Raw genomic sequence first — 20589 nt, 5'->3', positions numbered from 1 at the left:
CAACCAGTTTTCAGAGCTCATACTATAAGAAAGACACCAAGCCATTCATGAATAATCTGCCCCCATAACCCAAACACCTTCCACTAGGTCCCACCTCCAGCACTGGGGATCAATAGAGGGGACAATCTATAATTTTCTTCATTATGAAATTAATAGTAATGCTAATTTGTAGACATGTAGGATAGGAAAGAAATTATCGTAAATCCCCACACCCAGACATAACCAGTTAAACATTTTGGTTGTGTTTCCTTTATTATTTTTTTAGTCAGTTTATTTATGTATTTAAGTAATTGGAATCTTGTTTTATGTTATTTTTAAGCCTGGAAGCAGGGAAAAAAATTAAAAAGGAATAGCCTTTTTATTTGGACTATGTACACATAGCTTTTAATGCATGGAAACATCTTGAAAGTAAAGGAAACTAGATAAAATATTTTTCACAAAAAAGTTTAGTATCTTTTTATTAAGACCTTATGCAAATTATTTTAAGAAAACTAAAACCTTAATAGAAATGAGCAGTGATATCAAATTCATTATAAGAAATTTAATGTCCAAAATAAAACCAGACTAATCTTTCTAACTTTCTAATTCTTTGTTTTTGTTTTTTATAATTCTGGGTGAGGTACAGTGGAAATGTAAGTTGCTAGGACCTTTTTGGGGTTGACTGCACCAGGAATTTTTTAAATATTTCCTTTAACTTGGATTTTAGGCTTCTTGTAATCTAGCCTAAGAAAATAATTGTTTAGTAGAATAGATCTTTTGATACAGGCACTAAATTCCTGTGGCATATATGTTAGTATTTACTTACCTTTCTTCAGTGATTGTGTTGGGAGTGGAGGGAGTATTTTAAAGGGTTGAGAATGTTTTCACAAACCTCATCTTACTCTATAATTACTTGACTTGGCCACTTTTCTACTTTTCTAGGTCTGGGAAGCTGCTGATGTATTGATCAAAGCTGCTCTTCCTCTGACAACAAGTGATACAAAAACTGTGTCAGAGTGGATCAGTCAGATGGCCACGCTGCCCCAGGCCTCCAATTTGGCTACTAGAATCTTGCTTTTAACGCTACTTTTTGAGGTAAGATTTAGATCTTTAGGACTTTGTAATTCATTCATCAAAGAATTACTGAACACCTACCACATCAGACACTGAAGAAGATAAAGAGAAGTATAAGGCATGATCCCTGCATTTCATGAGCTCAGTTTCTAACAGGATAAAATGAACATAATAAAGTACAAAATACAACATTCTATGCCACATGAATGGTATCAACAATTTTATCTGAGTTCAGGAAAGGCATCCTTATCACTTCTGGATGATGTGAGAAGGCTGCCTCAGAACAAATGTTAATTGAATTGAGTCTTTAAAGGATTGTGGGGTAGGGGTTAAAAAGAGTATTTAAATGGCTATCATAGTTTGGTTGTGGAATATTTTTGCCTCTCAGGAAACCTAACTGGCAGCCACATAGTGGAATGGGATATGGAAATTGGATGTTGTTGTTGTTAAGATAATAGACAACAAATGGAAGAGAGTCCGCTTGCTTTTCCTTACATGGTCAGTCAGCAGATTGTTTGGGGCAAGAGAGTGGTTTGAGCAAGACATGTTCTTGTTCTAACCAACATAGAAACCAGGAAGCAACTGATCTTGGACAAGGGACTCTTCTGTAGCTCATCACGTTTAATAGTAAAACTTGCACTGAATCTATTTGACCCTTTACATATAACTACTCAGGAGATATTTCCAACTGTATATCTACAGTCTTGTGGCTTTCCTTTATGATGAAAATGATAACTTATTATAGCACTTCATGAATAGATACTTAGGAGAAAGGTTTCCAAGTACTGAATGCTAGGGGTCCTCCATAACATAACATAAGGAGAAAATCAGTCATGAGCCCTCATCTACAAAGAATCACAATTAAGAGTCCTGTGTTTTCTTCTAGTCCTTTTTCTATCCATTTAAACAATTGGGATAAGACAATATAGAAAGTTCTATATTCTTGCCGTTCAGTCTTAAAGTATGACTATTTCCCCATGTCATGTATACATTATTCCATCTTTAGGATGTTCTCTAATTTATTGAAATAATTGCTTATTGTTGGACATTCACTTTCAGTGATTTCCTGTTAAAAGTAACACTTTAGTATAGCCCCAATAAGGGGAACCATTAACTATGTTTAATTATTTCATCTTCCTTGAAAGATTATAATGCCTCTCTGAAAATCAAAAGCTTTACAAAAGATATTAATAATCATTTCTGTATTAAGCATATACTATTATGCCTGGCACTGTGTGGGGCTCTTTAAATGTATATATAACCTCATTTAATCATCACAATTACCCTGGAGGCAGGAATTAGTATTCCTTGTGACCTATGAGGAAACCAAAGCCTAGAAAATTTAAGTGACTCATTTCGGTTTACAGCTGGTAAATGGTGAGAGGTAGAATTTGAATTCAACCAATTTAGTTACTATTTGCCCCTTTCTTCCCCTATACCATGCTCATCTTTAATACTGAGTAGAAGTTGATATCTTTAATTTTTTTCCTTTGATTAATCAGGAGTTGAAGCTACCTTGTGCTTGGGTGGTTGAATCAAGTGGCATCCTTAATGTCCTAATCAAACTATTGGAAGTGGTTCAGCCTTGCCTCCAGGCAGCCAAGGAGCAAAAGGAGGTCCAGACCCCAAAGTGAGTGACCCTATGTCTATCCCAGTTTCACTTCTATTCCCCTGGGACTTGGCTGCTCAAGCTTAGGGCCTGAATCAGGCAATTTTCTGGGTGTATATATGGGGCAAATCCTGGGTACTTTTATGGTTTGAAAATCAGGAAGTGCCTGATGAAAGCAAGATATGTTTTCCCAATTTTTGCAGGTTTCTGGCTTGCTCAGAACAAATTATTTCTCTTTTTTTAGATGGATCACCCCAGTGTTGCTCCTGATTGATTTCTATGAAAAGACAGCCATCTCCTCAAAAAGGAGAGCCCAGATGATTAAGGTATGTAATGCAGTGTGTGTGGTTGGCCTACTTTTTGAGGTAAGAGTAGACCATAAGAAAATATGGGAGAATAGTAAAGGTCCCTGACCCAAGGTATAAATCATTTCAGCAATCTTCATCGCTAGGTTTCTCTTTTGTTTTTTGTTTTTTCTTTTTTCTTTTTTTTTTTTTTTTTTTTTTTTGAGACAGAGTCTCACTCTGTTGCTCAGGCTAGAGTGAGTGCTGTGGCATCAGCCTAGCTCACAGCAACCTCAAACTCCTGAGCTCAAGCTATCCTGATGCCTCAGCCTCCCGAGTAGCTGGGACTACAGGCATATACCACCATGCCTGGATAATTTTTTCTATATATATTAGTTGGCCAATTAATTTCTTTCTATTTATAGTAGAGACGGGGTCTCGCTCTTGCTCAGGCTGGTTTCGAACTCCTGACCTTGAGCAATCTGCCCACCTCGGCCTCCCAGAGTGCTAGGATTACAGGCGTGAGCTACCACGCCCGGCCTAGGTTTCTCTTTTGAATAGGGAATTCAGATTATTTTCTTATGGAGTTCCTTCCTAGAGGCCCTAAGAACTTACCCTGGAAGTAAATGTTAAAGGTGTATGTTACCTCCAGAGGAAGAGTGCCTCTTCTGTTATGTGAAGGATTGAGTATGCAATAATCCTTCCAAAAGCAGGTGTTCCTTGGATGAAGATTATTATGCCACATCATCTAAGTACCTTCTTGGAAACAGAATTTTTATTTCAGTACATCTCAAATGAATATTCCCCTTTTAGGGAAAACAGTTAAAAACAAAAGAAAAGTAGGGGGATGGCAGGATAAGGAGATAGATGGGTTTTTGCCTAGGGAGAATGTCTTAGTCCATTTTGTTTTTGCTATAACAGAATGCCATAGACTGGGTGATTTATCAACAATAGAAGTTTATTGGGCTCATAGATCTTGGAAGTCCAAAATCCAGGGGGCCAGAGGGCTTTTGTGCTTTATCATCCCATGGGGGAAGGTAGAAGGGCAAGAGAGTGAGAGCAAGAGTGGGCTAAACTCACTTTTATAACCAATCCACTCTCAGGATCATGACATCAATCCATTCATGAGGGCAGAGTCTTCATGACCCAGTCACCTTTTAGTAGGCCCCACCTCCCAACTCTGTTGCATTGGGGATTAACTTTCCAACACATGGAGGACTCAAACCATAGCAGAAGCTTAGGATTGTGAGTGTAAATTTACATGAAAACTTCTCTTGGTTTTCAAAATTTACTAAGTCTCCAGTATATTTCTTTTTCCTGGATTAGTTTTAGCAGTGAATACTACTGAAGTTACTGTTTCTTCTAATAATGAATCTTGAAGGAAACACACTTTGTACTTTTATATTTAGTACCTACAGTCCAACTGCAATAACTGGCGCTGGTTTGATGATCGCTCTGGGCGTTGGTGTAGTTACAGTGCAAGCAACAACAGCACTATTGATTCTGCCTGGAAATCTGGAGAGACAAGTGTGCGATTCACTGCAGGCCGAAGAAGATATACTGTCCAGTTCACTACAATGGTGCAGGTACATGTACAGGCTCACCCAATTCTGTAAACTTTATCAAAAAGAAGGGAAGGTGCTGGATATGTCTTGGTTTTCTTCTTTCTGAACCAGCAGTCCTAACATGTTATAAGGCACAGAATTATCACCAATAAATTGAGTGTAGATTTCATAGAACTGAGTCTTCCTTCCCAGAAATGATTTTTAAGTGTTTAATTGATTTTTAAGTCAAGAATTAGGGAATGATTAGAGATGGTGTCTGCTCTAATGGAAAGTTTACAGTTCATTATAGGGCCTCTCGTCTGCCACTTTCCTTCTGGGAACTGCGGGTTTTCTCTTTGTATTATAAATGATATGGATGGGACAAATTGCTAGGGTTCCTCTTCCTGTTGTAGCATTTTACCTGGGAGGTGTCCCCACCCCTGCCCCATACCTTTATAATTCCTTTTTTGGTAAGAGATTTTTTTTTTTTTTTTGTCTGATTGAATTCCTAGGTTAATGAGGAAACAGGGAATCGACGTCCTGTGATGCTAACTCTCCTCAGGGTACCACGGCTGAATAAAAATTCAAAAAACAGCAATGGACAGGAATTAGAGAAGACACTGGAAGAAAGCAAAGAAATAGATATCAAACGTAAAGAAAACAAAGCCAACGGTACGAACTTTGAGTTTTAAATCTCCTAAGGAGTGTTTTACCTGAAGCTACTGTGCCCTTTATGGCTTAAGGTCTGGCCAATTTCATTGCCAGTTAAATTATCTAAAACTCTTTATTTTCACATTTGTAGATACTCCTTTGGCCCTAGAGAGTACAAACACTGAAAAGGAAACGAGCCTGGAAGAAACAAAAATTGGGGAGATCCTGATTCAGGGCCTGACAGAAGATATGGTGACTGTTTTAATCCGAGCCTGCGTGAGCATGCTGGGAGTCCCTGTGGACCCAGACACTTTGCATGCTACCCTTCGCCTCTGCCTAAGGCTCACCCGGGACCACAAATATGCCATGATGTTTGCAGAGCTGAAGAGTACCCGAATGATCTTGAATTTGACCCAGAGCTCAGGCTTCAATGGATTTACTCCCCTCGTCACCCTTCTCTTAAGACACATCATTGAGGACCCCTGCACCCTCCGTCATACCATGGAAAAGGTAAGTCTTTTTGGTGTCAATTGCTGATTTAATCATACCTATGATTTTATCATACCTTTGTTTTCCTTAGTCTCAGAACAGATAGACTTCTGGTTCTTCTTAGGGTATGTAGATACATATACAATAGGGTATGTAGATACATATACAATATACTCTGCCCAGCAAAATTTCCCAAGTGTGTGCTTGGAAGCTTGCTTAGGTATGGTAGGATTATCCTATTGAGTGATATTAAGAAAAAGAAGAGGCCGGGCGCGGTGGCTCACGCCTGTAATCCTAGCACTTTGGGAGGCCGAGGCGGGCGGATTGCTCAAGGTCAGGAGTTCGAAACCAGCCTGAGCGAGACCCCGTCTCTACCAAAAATAGAAATAAATTAATTGACCAACTAAAAATATATATACAAAAAAAAAAATTAGCCGGGCATGGTGGCGCATGCCTGTAGTCCCAGCTACTCGGGAGGCTGAGACAGTAGGATCGCTGAGCCCCAGAGATTGAGGTTGCTGTGAGCCAGGCTGACGCCACGGCACTCACTCTAGCCTGGGCAACAAAGTGAGACTCTGTCTCAAAAAAAAAAAAAAAAAAAAGAAAAAGAAAAAGAAGAACTAAAGAATATTTTCTACCCTTAAAGGTACTATAGTAATACCTTTTTTCCAGAAAGTCCTCTCTGGCAATCTAGGTTTCTTTAGTCAAGCCAAAAACTGTTAGTAAGTTCATGCCTTAAAGTTAATTCCTTTGTAGGAGTACACCTCAGGTGGTCACTCTAGCCTATTTTCAAAACATTATATTTTGGAATGTAGAAGTAGTAAAGCTTTTTGAATATTTATGATCTGGCAGGCACTGTGATAGGCACTTAACAAATAGTGCAGGTCTGAAAACAGGTTTATGTATTTTAGGAAATTTATAAAGCAGTGGAAGAAATGGCAAAGCATAAAATAATAACATTTGTAACATCAACATTAAGACAACAGTGGAGGGGTGGGCATAGGCATCATCTTACTCTAGTGGGGCTTTTCTTCCTCTGGTACTTTTACAAAATTCTCTTACTCTTTTGTCAGCAGTCATGTGACTGTTACTGGATTTTGCTCTCTTGAGACATTATTTCCAACATTTATAAGTAGTGTTACAGTATGCATTTTTGTGCCTAGCTTTGTTCATGTTTAAGATTGTTATTCTTAGAGATTTCTAGAAATTGGATCAAAAAGTATAAATATTTTTTAACTTGCTTATCAGAAAGGTGGTACCAATATATACTTCTATATGTGTATGAGTATACGTCTCAGATTCTTCAGGCAGTTCTTCATCCAGCCTGTTTGATTTCACTTCAGTTGTGCCAAATCAAGAGAAGGAAAGCTTTTAAAGGCAAGCAACACATTACATCTCTAGTTTCTTGGTATTGCAAGCAATTCCACAGTGAACACTCTTGTTAGATACCTTGGCATACTTGATGTTAGTATTCAGATAAATTCTTAGCCATCTGCAGTGATCCAAGGTAAAGAGGAGACAGCCCAACAGGGAAGAAACTACTATATGTAGACAGAATTCTGACTTTAAAACTTGAAATGCTTAAAACTTATGAAAGTTGAAAGCGTTAGGAGAAAATATAAGTCCTCACTGGATGGGGTGAAAACTGAAAGTTTTAAGTAAAATGTACTTGGGAATGTGGGTAATAAAGGAATATCAGTGACAATTTTAATGTATCAAGTTGACAAAATGTAAATGCTTAATAATTTCCCTTGCAGGTACAGGTGTGGAGAAGCAGGCATACTCCTACTTTGTAGGAGGGAAAATTGGTGAAGCCACATTGTAGGGCAATTTAGTACTGTCAGTTTAAGATATCCGTTGACCTAGAAATTCCACAGCTAAGAATTTATCTGATTACTAATGTCAAATATGCCAAGATACATATACAAGAGTGTTCACTGTGGAATTGCTTTGTAGTATCAACAAACTAGAGATGTAATGTCCAGCAGTAGGGGACTATATAAATTATGCTACATTCTTTTGGGGGTTTGTTTTTTTTAATTTAGTAGAGATGGAGTCTTGCTATATTGCCCAGGCTACTCTCAAGCCCCTGGCCTTGAGCGATCCTCCTGCCTCAGCCTTCCAAAGTGCTGGGATTACAGATGTGAGGCACTGTGCTCAGCTGGCACATTCTTTATAGTAAAATTCAACTTTTCCAAATTTTTTTTTTTTTACCAAATCATAAAGTTCAATTTCCTGGATTTAAAAAAAAATGAAATTACATCAGAATTGTAGCAAGACAGGCAAACTATAGGGGTTAAAATATGCGAGACTAAAGAGCATGACAGCATGATTGGTTTAGTAAGAAATGCATTAAAATGCCAAAAGATGTTTATATGAGCATATCTTTCACAAAGCAGTAGATAATGGAAAACAACAATTGACTTATCTTCTTCATACTTTTGTGTATTTTCCATGATTGCCAAGTAATTTTATGAGAGGAGCAAAAGCATAGCCATGTCTAAGCCCCGTGTCGTCAAAACAAACAATTTGGGCCAGGCGTAGTGGTTCACGCCTGTATTCCTAGCACTCTGGGAGGCGGAGGTGGGCGGATCGTTGGAGCTCAAGAGTTCGAGACCAGCCTGAGCCAAGAGCAAGACCCCGTTTCTACTAAAAAATTGAAAGAAATTAGCTGGACAACTAAATATATATATTAAAAAAATTAGCCAGGCACGGTGGCACATGCCTGTAGTCCCAGCTACTCGGGAGGCTGAAGCAGGAGGATCGCTTGAGCCCAGGAGTTTGAGGTTGCTGTGAGCTGGGCTGACACCACGGCACTCTAGCCCGGGCAACAGAGTGAGACTCTGTCTCAAAAAGAAAAAAATGTAAATTGTTTGAATCTCCTGTGGCTGTCATCTCAGATTGATGGTTGACTTTGAGGTATACAGAAAAGGTTTAATTTTGCTACTGTACACTAAGTGGATATCGGTATTGTGTATTTTAAACCAGAATGGTTAAACCAGAATGGACAGCATCTGAGGAGGCTAGGCGCTGGCACTCATGGGAAGCTATATGGGATCTGTGGTCTTCAACACATCTCCCAATTTCTATAAAGATCACATGTACTGTGATCTAATAGTTGATAGTTTTGAGATATGCTGCAACTTTTTTATAAGCCATATTTTGTTGAATTGAGAAGGGGGATGAGATGGGAACTTAAAGACCAACTTCTCCAAAAAGTCTAAAGCTGTCATCTACTGTTTTGAGGTGGAGCTTGGTCAGTATTTTAATTTCTTGGTAACATCCTTGACTGCCGTTATGTTTTTAGAAAGCAGTTTTTTATCAACGGTGTTTCTCTTTTTACTAGGTTGTTCGCTCAGCAGCTACAAGTGGAGCTGGTAGCACCACTTCTGGAGTCGTCTCTGGTAGCCTCGGCTCTCGGGAAATCAACTACATCCTTCGTGTCCTTGGGCCAGCTGCATGCCGCAATCCAGACATATTCACAGAAGTGGCAAACTGCTGTATCCGCATTGCCCTTCCAGCCCCTCGAGGTTCAGGAACTGGTGAGTTTTGCTTACTTATGGTCTTTGAGACATTGAGTTCTGTGGCCTGGTATAACTGCAGAGATTTCTCTATGAGGACATCTATAACTTGGAGGGCATCCTTAGGCAAGCATTAGGACATTGACTGGTTGATTATTTGGGTCAATTCAGTAGGTACTTTAGTACCTTCTCTGGGCCTTGCCTTATTGTAAGCCCTGCTAGAAATACCAAGTACTCATTCGTCCTAGTCCTTGCCTTCAAAGAGCTCATTTTGGTAGGGTAATAGGGCTCACACAGTTAATGGTTTACAAATAAAGTGATAATTGAGGGACAAATGGATATGTGACTCATGTGGTGCATTGGGAAGTATACAACATCATCTGTGTATTCTTGCCAAAAGTATTTGGTGTATATTTAATTACAAGGAAACAATTAGATAAATACAAATTATCTCAGGAGGTACATGTAGGTGTATTTAGGGGTAGTCAAATGGTAATTGTAGATGAAAAATATATGGATGTTTGTTATATTGTTCTTTGAACTTTTCTGTAGATTTGTGGGGTTGTTTTGTTTTTTAATAAATGTTGAACAGGGTGCTAATTATTTTGGGAGCCCCACTTACGTGTCTGGCCTTGTGCTGGGCACTTGTCATGTATGGTCTGATTTAATTCTCAAAATTTCAAGAGTGAGAAAATGGAAGATTGTTGCATTAACAGAACTGGATTCCAAAACCAATTTTCTCTAACTCCAAAGCCTATACTTTATTACTATTTGGTGCTGCTGTATTAAATCCTATGGAATTTAGGGAAAATAAAAACCAGGTTTTCTAGTAGACTATTTAAACATTGGTTGAACATGGCCTCTTTTCTCAAGGTTGTATGTTTATGTTATACAAGCCCCTTTCTGAGTCTTTATCAGTAACCAAGTTTAGGTACTGATTTTTGACTGATTTGTCTCAGTCACAAATACATTTTTCTCTCTCATTTTGGCTTAGCTTCAGATGATGAATTTGAGAATCTTAGAATCAAAGGACCTAATGCTGTACAGCTGGTGAAGACAACCCCTCTGAAACCCTCACCTCTGCCTGTCATTCCTGATACTATCAAGGAAGTGATCTACGATATGCTGAATGCCCTGGCTGCTTACCATGCTCCAGAGGAAGGTATGTAGCTAGCCTACCTCAGGAGACTGGCCACTAGAGGATATGTTACTATGTGTCCACAGTTTGGGGGTCAAGATGAATAAGACACACAGTGCATATCACTGAAGAAGCTAATAGTCATACAGTATGACAGATGCCAGGGTAGTGGTGAATCCTAGGCACCTGATCTGGTGATGGTGGGATGGGTAGGAAAGTTTCTTAAGATAAGTGACTTCTGAAATGAGTCTGAATGATAAGGATGAGGAGGTTGCCCAAATTCTGTTGTATACTATACAGAGGGAAGAAGATTTAAAGGGAGATAATAGCATCATGTGAGCAGACTGGAAATAAAATACCAGGAAGTCTCCAATGTTTTCATACTCAGAAGCAAAACACCTTTATTGCCTGAAGAGCTAGGAACAGTATTAGAAGTTGTATCTAGGCTTCTTGACTTTCAAGACCACCTTTATTCCTAGTTAAGGTGCTGCTTCTAAGCACTAGGAAAGTCATGACTGAATTGCTTAAAATGAAACAGGGTTCCATTCCATTTGGGTCCTTCTTGATTTTATTCAAGACATGCTTATTTTATAGGTCCAAGGAATTGCCAAAAAATAATGAATACTGCCTTTAATAAATAAAGAAAATCTGAATCTTTACTTTGGTACTTTTCATCCATACAGAGTGTGAGTCTATGTAGAGCTCCTTGGTATTCCTACCATCATGGAATCTTTACCTGTCTCATATCCTCTCCTCCCCAAAATAGTTTAGCTATATAACTGCAGCAACCATTCATTGATCTTCCACTGTGTAAGCCATAATGCCAGATGTGTTCATTTAAACTTAGTAGTGACAGCTTAGGCAAGTGAGGAGACTAAATTTCCTGTGGTCACAAGACTAGTTAGTATTAGTAATGTCACTTAGTAGTCATAGCCACTCAATGTGAAATTGACCAATCCTATCAGATAGCATTAACATACAATTATAGAAGAGTTTTGTGTTTTTGTTGTTTGTTTTGTTTTATTAGCAGACAAATCTGATCCTAAACCTGGGGGTATGACCCAAGAGGTTGGCCAGCTCCTCCAAGACATGGGTGATGATGTATACCAGCAGTACCGGTCACTTACTCGTCAGAGCAGTGACTTTGATACACAGTCAGGTTTTTCCATTAATGTAAGTCAATTCCAACAGCCTTGTATCTGTCTTCTTCCTTTTCAGTGCCTTTGTGGTCTCAGTATTTAGAGTTATGTGCCAGGGGAATTTTAAAGGTATTAGCTTTGATATATCTGTAAACTATCTGTTGCCTAAATATGTAGACAAAATTGGGATGTCTCTGGGAGTTTTTTTTTTTTTTTCCTCTCCATGGGTTAGAAATGTTTCCTTAATTCTGTTTTCTTTCCTATTTTCCCCTTTCCTCTCCCTGCACTCTCCCAGTCACTGTATTTATAGTGATAGCTTCCACAGATTATAGTATAAAGGGGTAAGGTGGTTAAAAAGTTGGCCAAAGAGAATCTGTAGCATTCCCAGTCAGTACTGTGGGAAGGAGTCCTGCCATTTGGGGACAGCTGTCTTTGAAATTCGTGATAGCTCAGAAGTTTTCTTTTTCTATAGAGTCAGGTCTTTGCTGCAGATGGTACCTCCACTGAGACGTCTGCATCTGGGACCTCCCAAGGAGAGGGTAATGATTTGCTTTTCTTCCTCTCATGTTCTTATTCCTTGGGAAGACAACTAGAAGAAACTGTGGGTGTCCTGAGCAGGGGGTAGAGAATACAGCCGTAATTGTTATGTTTACTTATCTAAGTAAACTTTCTCAGGGGTGAGCTCAGTGTTCTGTAAATCAGGTATCTCTATATGCTAAACTTAATGGAACTATAACTTAGCTAACCTAGTAATGGTTATTAGTATGGTAACATCCTTTAGTTGTACTCTTAAACCACCCCATATTTCTTTTGGTGGCTTCTATAATCTGGCTTATAAATAAGTTTTGGTGCCATTGATGCTATTCTAGCTACATGCTTTGTGTGGCGTATTCCTGCCTTCTAGCAGGAGCCCATTAGCTATTCAACATGCATTAGAGAAATGTCATGTGGATGCTAGTCCAATGAGACCTTTCAAGAGCCACTTCTTCTTAGCTAGGAAAGATCTTTGAGAATTAATTTAGGAAACATTTTGCTTAATACCATACTTGCCTCAGGACATAGATCAGAAAGGCTAATAATTAGCAAAGGATTGGTTAATTCATCTCAGTGGGCTTACTGCCCAGATGTAGTTTATAGTACAGGTGATGGCAGTATTATTATCTCAATCTGTCTACATGAGACAAGAAAGCATTTATAGAGGATGTCATTATTTGAGCTGAACTAGATAAAAGTGTGCCGGGCAGATAATAAGAGAAGGAATAGGTAGGGGAAGAGTAAGGCATGTTTGGAAAATTTTCAGTAGAATATTTCTGGAGCATATAAGAGGAGGGAAATGGGGAGAAATGCATTAACAGTTGGGCAAAGCCTCCTTGGTGTACTGTATCCACATACCACCTCTGAGACCTGGGTCATCCTGGTTCTCTGTTCTTCCACTACATTGTGACAAGAGCATTGAGTTTGTACAGGTGGCCTAAAGTCGAGGACTAGTAGCATTCTTTCCACCTAAAGCTTGATTTCACCAATATTCCAGTGTAGAATTGAACCGGTGTTTGTCTCTTTCTCAGCAGCTTCAACTCCAGAGGAGTCTCGAGATGGGAAGAAAGAGAAAGAAGGGGACCGGGCCTCTGAGGAAGGCAAGCAGAAAGGCAAGGGCAGCAAACCTTTAATGCCTACCTCCACTATCCTTCGTCTTCTGGCAGAGTTGGTGAGGTCCTATGTTGGTATTGCTACCCTGATTGCCAACTACAGCTACACTGTGGGCCAGTCTGAGCTGATCAAAGAGGTAATATTCCAACTTCTACTTAAGATTTTATATTGTACTTCCATCATTTGGGTGCCTAGTATGTGTCAGACACTTTTCTAGGAAACCATGCATGTTAAGTGTTAACCTAATGATGAGAGAGGGAAAGGCATCTTAAGACACATTAAAGAGCTAGGCCTTTTTCCCATGATGTAGAGCCATTAGGGTAACTTCAGGGATTGAGTTAGTGAGATTTGTTCTATTAAAAATCCCTTGGTCTACACTGTGGAGATTGCAGAGGGCAAGACTGGAGTCAGAGAGACCAGTTAACAATCTGATATAGTAATCTAGGGTAACACATGATCTTGGTGAAGTTGGAGGAAAGTGGGTGAGTTGAAGAGATGTTTTAAAAGGTAGAAATGAACAAGAATTGGATTTGGAAGATAATGGAGGAAATCAAGGACTGAAGGATGTTTCTTTGCTTGTGGGTTTTTTAATTTTCTTTTATGGGTGAGCATCTAACACGAACATAGAAGTTGGGAAAAGCTTTGAGGAGAAAGTGTGAAATTTTGAGAAGTATCTGTAGAGCATCTAAGTAAAGGTGTCTAAAGGGCAGTTAATAAACGAAATAAATAAGAATAACAGGTGTTAGAACTATACATCTTCCAGATGCACTTACACGTATGCAAAGATACCAGATGTAGTAGCAGTATTGGTAATGAAAAAAAATATAGTGAAAGCCTAAATGTCCATCAATAGAGCTGTGGAAAAGAATGAAGTCATATGTTGTATGTCCTAATACGGAATTATCTTCAAGTTAGATTTTTTTTTTTTTTTGGAGTGGGTACTTTGAGAAACTGTATCATGTTCCCATATATGTAAAGTGAATATCCAACGAGATTTTTTTCCCATAAAGAGGGCATTGTTTTGTGAATCTTACTGTAATTTTATGGTTAGCAGGTGCCAAAGGGTCTAAGAGTAAGCAAGGGTACTAGTATTGCAGAAAGCATGTTTGTGCCTGGCTTATTTTGTTTAACATGCTTGCAAGATTCGTTTTTTTGTGTGTAATTTATTTTCATTGCTGTATAGAATTCCATTGTATGAATATACCATATACCCAGAAGATACCAAATGTATCTTTTATCGGATCTCTTAACAGACGATTGTGTAATTTTCCATTTGGAGGTATCACAAATAGTACTGCTATGAACATTCTTATTATGTGTTTTGGTGAACATATATAAGCACTTCTCTTGGGTGGCATATGCCTAGGAGTAGAATTGCTGAACTTTAGAAATATGCATTTGTTGAGCTTTAGCAGATAGGTGCAAAAGTTTTCCAGAGTCGTCGTCTCAACTTACGTTATCACCAGCAGCATGTGGGAGTTCTGGTTTTTGATTGTGAACTCCTTGCCAACACTTGGTATTTTTCAGTTTTTTCATTTTACCTGTTCTAGTGGATTTGTGGTGGTATTGCATTATGGTTAAAATGTTGGCATTTTCCTATTGGTCATTTTTTTGTGTGTGTCATTATTAGCCATTTGGATATTCTCTTTTGGAAAGTGTCTGTCCAAGTCTTGTATTCTTGTTTCCTATTGACCTCTTTATATATTCTGGGTGTAAGTCATTCAAAGCTTTCACCCGCTTATTCCAATTGTATTCATAATTTATAATAGCATTACTTGTGGAATAAGACTTTTTTAAAGAAAGAAACAGGGTCTAGCTCTGTAACCCAGGCTGGAGTGCAGTAGCATGATCATAGCTCACTGCAGCCTTGAACTCCTGAGCTCAAGCAATCTTCCTACCTCCGCCCCCCGAGTAGCTGGGACTATAGCCATGTGTCCACCACACCTGGCTAATTTTTTTTATTATTTTTTGTAGAGATGGGGTCTTACTATGTTTTCTAGGCTGGTCTGAAACTCCTGGCCTCAAGTGATCCTCCTGCCTCTGCCTCCCAAATTATTTGGGTTATAGGCATGAGCCACCGTGCCTGGCAGAATAAGACATTTAATGACAAATGTATTACTTGTCTTCCTAACAATGACCTACTGGTACTGGGTACTGAACGGTGCTTTGTAAATACTATTGATAATCTTCACCTCTACACTGCGAGGTTGTTGGTATTGCTCTCTAGGGGAGAAAGCTCGGAGAGATAAGTAAGTTTCTCAAAGCCATACTGCAGAATAGCAGAGCTAAAATTGGAACCCAGAGCTCTGACTACAAAGCTAAGTCCTTTCTACTCAATCACACTGCTTTCCCAAATTGCAAGGCTTTTCTTCCAGTTTTTCTAATAATGTCAGATGGCGTTTGTTATTTACAGTTTTATTCAGAAAACAGTTTTAACTTTGTATTTTATTCACTACTGGGAGATTAACTTTTATTTCTTAATAGTTTTATCTTAACAAGGTCACTTTTATCCAATATCCCAGACTTTAGAATTCTTCAATGCTTTTCTTTATTGAGATAAAATTTACATAAAATCAACCATTTTAAAGTATACAGTTGAGTAATACTTAGTACATTCACAGTGTTGTGCAACTGTCACCTCTATCAGGTTCCAAAATGTTCATTTTGATCCATAATCTGCTTGAATGACAACAGAACTTAAGTTCCTTTCTAAGATAAGGAATTATCAGGGTAGAAATCATAGAGAAAAATGAAGTCTGACTTAATTTCCTTCCCCTGTTGGACCTTTTTTGTTATTTTAAATAACCCTGCATTAATTTTTTTTTTTTTGCATATCCTTACCTGTGACTGTTGTCTCTTATTTACTTCTTGCCAGTTTCTAGCACAGCATCTTGGGCACATTTTAGGTGTCAGTAAATATTGCAATTTAGTTGACTACTGAAGGGTTTATAGCTCTCAGGAATCAAGACTTGAATCTTCAGCACTTGACTAAATTCTTTGTGCAAGCCACTTTTCTTTGGGCTTTAGCTTATCCATCTCATCTCACAGATGGTGAAAACAAACACTTGTCAATTTGTTTTATAGGTTTGGTGTGAACAGTTAGACTAAATATCACACCTAAAAATGTTTTAAGATGGGTGCAGTGGTACACACCTGTAGTCCCAGCTACTTGAAAGGCTGAGACAGGAGGATCGCTTTGAGGTCAGGAATTCAAGGCTGCAGTGCACTATGATTATGGCTGTGAACAGCCATGGCACTCTAGCCTGGGCAACATAGCAAGACCCCATCTCTTTAAAAAAAATTTAAATACCAAGTAACAACTACATGACAATGTATAAGTTGTGTAGTGGGATTTGAAAGTTTTATAAAATACAGTTTACTACTTTCTTGTACCTTTGAGCCTTGGTTTCCTCATCTATAAAGTTGACCTAATAATCCCTCACTGTGCTATTTCAAGGAAAAACTGTATATGTATGCAGCTTGGTGTTGTGCAAATGATATGGCATAATTGTGCTTTTGAGTACATGTCATGATTCATGATTTTTCAGGACTGCAGTGTGCTAGCTTTTGTTCTGGATCACCTCCTCCCACATACCCAGAATGCAGAAGACAAGGACACACCTGCCCTGGCCCGCCTGTTCCTTGCAAGCCTGGCTGCTGCAGGGAGTGGCACAGATGCCCAGGTGGCACTCGTGAATGAAGTAAAAGCAGCCCTGGGACGGGCACTGGCTATGGCTGAGAGTACAGAGAAACATGCCAGGTAAAACCCATGCCTGACCTAGGCCTGATAATCAAGAGCATCCCCTTATTTTTTTCGTGGTCCATGGGGGTCTTTGTACTTGAACAAGAGTTCTGGTCATACTGGCATCATACAATCTGGTCCATTCAAATAGTTCTGGTGCTTGAAAATACCCAGAACACTGATTACATTTGGAGGTAGTGGGAAAATGGAGGGATGTTTTCATTGTATTTCTGTAGTCTTCAAGCAAGAAAGTTGAACAGATTATTCAATCTTATTTTTAAAGTTATGTTTATAGAAAATGAATGCTACCACCTAGGGAGTGAGTTCTCACTTGTTTAGATGTTACTTCCAGAAAGAAACACTAAAGGCACAGGGGGGTTATCTGAGGAAAGTTAGTGAAGATATGGCTTAAGAATGAGCTATATTCACATGATAAAGGTGTCAAACTTCTCTCCCAGGCTTCAGGCAGTGATGTGTATCATCAGTACTATCATGGAGTCCTGCCCCTCCACCTCTAGCTTCTACAGCAGTGCCACAGCCAAGACCCAGCACAATGGCATGAACAACATCATTCGACTCTTCCTGAAGAAGGGGCTAGTTAATGACCTGGCTAGAGTACCTCACAGCCTAGACCTGTCAAGGTAAAATCTTGCCCAAGCCCTGGGCTTTTTCCCATTCTTCCTTCTGCATTTTCCTAGTGTGTCAAGTTGCTTCACCAGATGCATGCTTGAGGAGACAGCTGGTGTGGTGGGAGAACCTTGGATATAGGTGGGAGACCTGAGTTCTTTGTATTGTGGATTTTAGCAAGGCATTTGCCTTTCTTTAGCCCTCAGTTACTCCATTTACTGCAACTCAAGAGTTGGACTATACCAGTGACTTTTTTCCCAAGCTTCCCCCAACCCTTTGGGAAGAGGGGAGGAGCAAAAACCTACCTAATGGGTACAGTGAACACTATTACGGTGATGGGCGCACTGATAGCCCTGACTCAAGCATTACAAAAGCTATCCATGTAACAAAAACATTTGTACCCCTTAATATTTTGAAATAAAATAACAGAATAGTTGAGATTTTTAAAAAAAAAAATCTTTTATTCTAAGATTATATATATAAGAAATACCGATGAGCAAAAATAAGAAAGTAGACTCCGTACTCTTACCACCCAGATACAACTGTTACCTTATTGGATATCTTTGAATGCTTGTCTGTGCACAAATTATAACATACGTTTTACTAAAGTATCATACTGTATGCACTACATGGTGTATAGCACAGAGTAAGGTGTTAATTTTTTTTAAGTTACTGGTCTCTGTCTTTCCATATAAATAAATTTTCATTCTGTCTGTGTCCATAAATCAAAGATGTTTGTCCAAACCAGAATCCAGTTAAGGGACTTGCATTACATCTAGCTATGTCCTCTGAGTCTCTCTTATTTTAACATAGATCTTTGTTTTAGTCTTTATTTTGTTGTTCATGATAGTAAGTAGTCGATGTAACCAGACCTGCTGTCCTACAGAAGGTTTGTTTTGCCTTCTAAATTTAGTCCATTTGCTTCCTTGCAGTGTAATTTAACTTACTACATTACTTCCTGTTATTTTTTGCAAATTTCCGGTTAGATCTAGAGGCTTATTAGAGCAGTTTAAACATTTTTGGCTAAAAATGTATATCTTAGGTGATGTCCATCTCATATTGTACCATGGGAGACACCTCTTTGAACCTGCCATTAGTGATCATGTTAAGATTGACCACTGGATTGGAGTGATAATCATTGTACTGTTATATTCTTCTCCTTACTAGAAAGTAATGTTGTTACTTTGGCACTGTACAAATGTCTAGTTTCCTATCAACCATATACCTAATTAATGGTCTTTTAACATCAGTTGATAGTCCTTGCCTGTGTCAATTAATTTCTTTGGGGCTTATGAATGAGAGTTTCTAATTTCTCATTCCTTTTACATTATTGACATTTTTCTGTGAGTTAGCCCACAGAAAATATAGTTATGCTGAAATATACAGTTCCTATTAAAAAGTCAGGGAAAAAAACTTAATTTTTGGCTGGGCATGGCGGCTCACCTCTATAATCCTAGCACTTTGGGAGGCCAAGGCAGCAGGATGGCTTGAGGCCACTTGAGTTCAAGACCAGCCTGAGCAATAGTGAAATCTGGTCTCTACAAAAAAAACTTAGCTGGCCATGGTGGTGTCTGCTTGTACTCTCAGCTACTCAGGAGGCTGAGGCAGGAGGATCACTTGAGCCCAGGAGTTTGAGGTTGCACCCAGCTGTGATAACGCCACTGCACTCTAGTCCCAGCGACATAGCAAAACCCTGTCTCAAAAACAAAAAGAAAACCTTAATTTTTTTCTCCTTAGTTACCAATTTTCAGAGTAATGCCAGAAGGCCTCACCATTTTACAATTCATCCATGTAACAGAAACACTTGTACTACCCCCTAAATCTATCAAAACAAATTTTTTAAAAGAAAAAATAGATATTTAATCACCACCTCAAATGTAGGTTTCTTTTGGCTTTCTGTTTCCTAAGTAGTATTATGGGCTCATGAACTTTTATGAATTTTTAAACCAATGATTGAATTGTTTCCAACACTGTGGCCTTCTTTTTTTTCCCCCATATCATTTCCCCCCAAGCTCGTATCATTGTAGCTTTGGTCTATGGGGCCCCTTCGAGGTGACTAGTTTGTACTTTTTATACAAACCCATCAATTTTTAAAAAATATTTTAAAATATCAGACTCACAGTAGTGTAATGAACACCATACGTCTTACTTGGATTAACCAATGTTCAACATTTTGCTCCATTTGCTTTATTTCCTCCTCCCCTCTCTTTCTGGGAGCTGAATCATTTGAAATCAGTTGTAAGCAACATGATACTTAAACCTCTAAATACTTCAACATAGGTCTCCTAAGAATAAACATTGCCTTACGTGGCTAGAATTCAATTATCACATCTAAGAAATTTACCATTAATGTAATATTCAATATATATTTCATATTCAAATACTCCCAGTTATTCATTCCAATTATGTTTTTATAGCCTGAAGGGGGGAGTATTTTGATTCAGAATTCAGTGAGTACCACACATTACATTTGGTTGTCATATGTCTCTTGTTTTTTTTTATGACATTTAACTGTTTTGAGGAAGCCAAACCAGATGTCTCATAATGTCTCACAGTCTACATTTTTGGCAAAAATACTACATAGGTGTTAGTTGCCCTTCTCACATCACATCAGGAGACACATTGGCGATGCTAAATTTGATCACATAGTTAGGGTGATATCTGTTAGATTTCCACTTTGTAATTAATAAGTTATCTGTGGGGTGATACTCTGAGATCACATGGAGATCATGTGAATATTCTGCACCTTTAAGATTTTTAACTCAGTAATTTTTTGTCTTGATTTGTGATCCTGCCTGGATCACTTACATTGCTGGTTGCAAAGTGATAATTTTCTGATTCTCCTGTTCTTGTTTATTAGCTGGCATTCTTCTATAATGAAGAACTCCCTCTGCCCCACTTTTGTATCCCTGTGGACACAGATTCTTTTTATATTCAATATATTACAATCCATTACCATCATTATTCTTTTTGGTACTCAAGTTGAGCATGTGATAATGATTCTGTTAGTTTTTTACCCCTTAATTTTTGGAAGTATTTTGGTACAACAGGATATCCCAGGCTCACCTTGTACCTTCTTTGCCCTATTCCTGAGATTAGTTGTTTTGATCAATCTTGGGGTGGTATCAAAAACCACTATCTGGGT

At 38.6% G+C, this 20589-nt stretch overlaps 1 protein-coding gene across 5 annotated transcripts in view; it reads left to right on the top strand.

The window, feature by feature from the left end:
- HUWE1 (HECT, UBA and WWE domain containing E3 ubiquitin protein ligase 1) overlaps positions 1–20589 on the top strand; it is a 152067-nt gene that overhangs the window by 101246 nt on the left and 30232 nt on the right. For 3 of the 5 annotated variants that reach the window (XM_075999810.1, XM_075999809.1, XM_012746599.2), the window contains exons 38-50: positions 922–1074; positions 2556–2683; positions 2907–2988; positions 4356–4532; positions 5003–5162; positions 5293–5651; positions 8977–9172; positions 10146–10313; positions 11317–11462; positions 11901–11967; positions 12997–13211; positions 16624–16835; positions 17276–17458. In XM_075999810.1, the coding sequence (XP_075855925.1) occupies positions 922–1074; positions 2556–2683; positions 2907–2988; positions 4356–4532; positions 5003–5162; positions 5293–5651; positions 8977–9172; positions 10146–10313; positions 11317–11462; positions 11901–11967; positions 12997–13211; positions 16624–16835; positions 17276–17458 (2246 nt within the window). Of the gene's footprint in view, positions 1–921; positions 1075–2555; positions 2684–2906; positions 2989–4355; positions 4533–5002; positions 5163–5292; positions 5652–8976; positions 9173–10145; positions 10314–11316; positions 11463–11900; positions 11968–12993; positions 13212–16623; positions 16836–17275; positions 17459–20589 lie in introns of all 5 variants that reach the window. The other 2 variants (XM_020285090.2, XM_075999807.1) reach the window with 1 other exon arrangement.

This window comes from Microcebus murinus, unplaced genomic scaffold (genome assembly GCF_040939455.1).
Source record: "Microcebus murinus isolate Inina unplaced genomic scaffold, M.murinus_Inina_mat1.0 scaf008_hap2_Mmur4.0, whole genome shotgun sequence".
Classification (NCBI taxonomy): domain Eukaryota; kingdom Metazoa; phylum Chordata; class Mammalia; order Primates; family Cheirogaleidae; genus Microcebus; species Microcebus murinus.
This window is presented reverse-complemented; position numbering and strand designations above follow the sequence as displayed.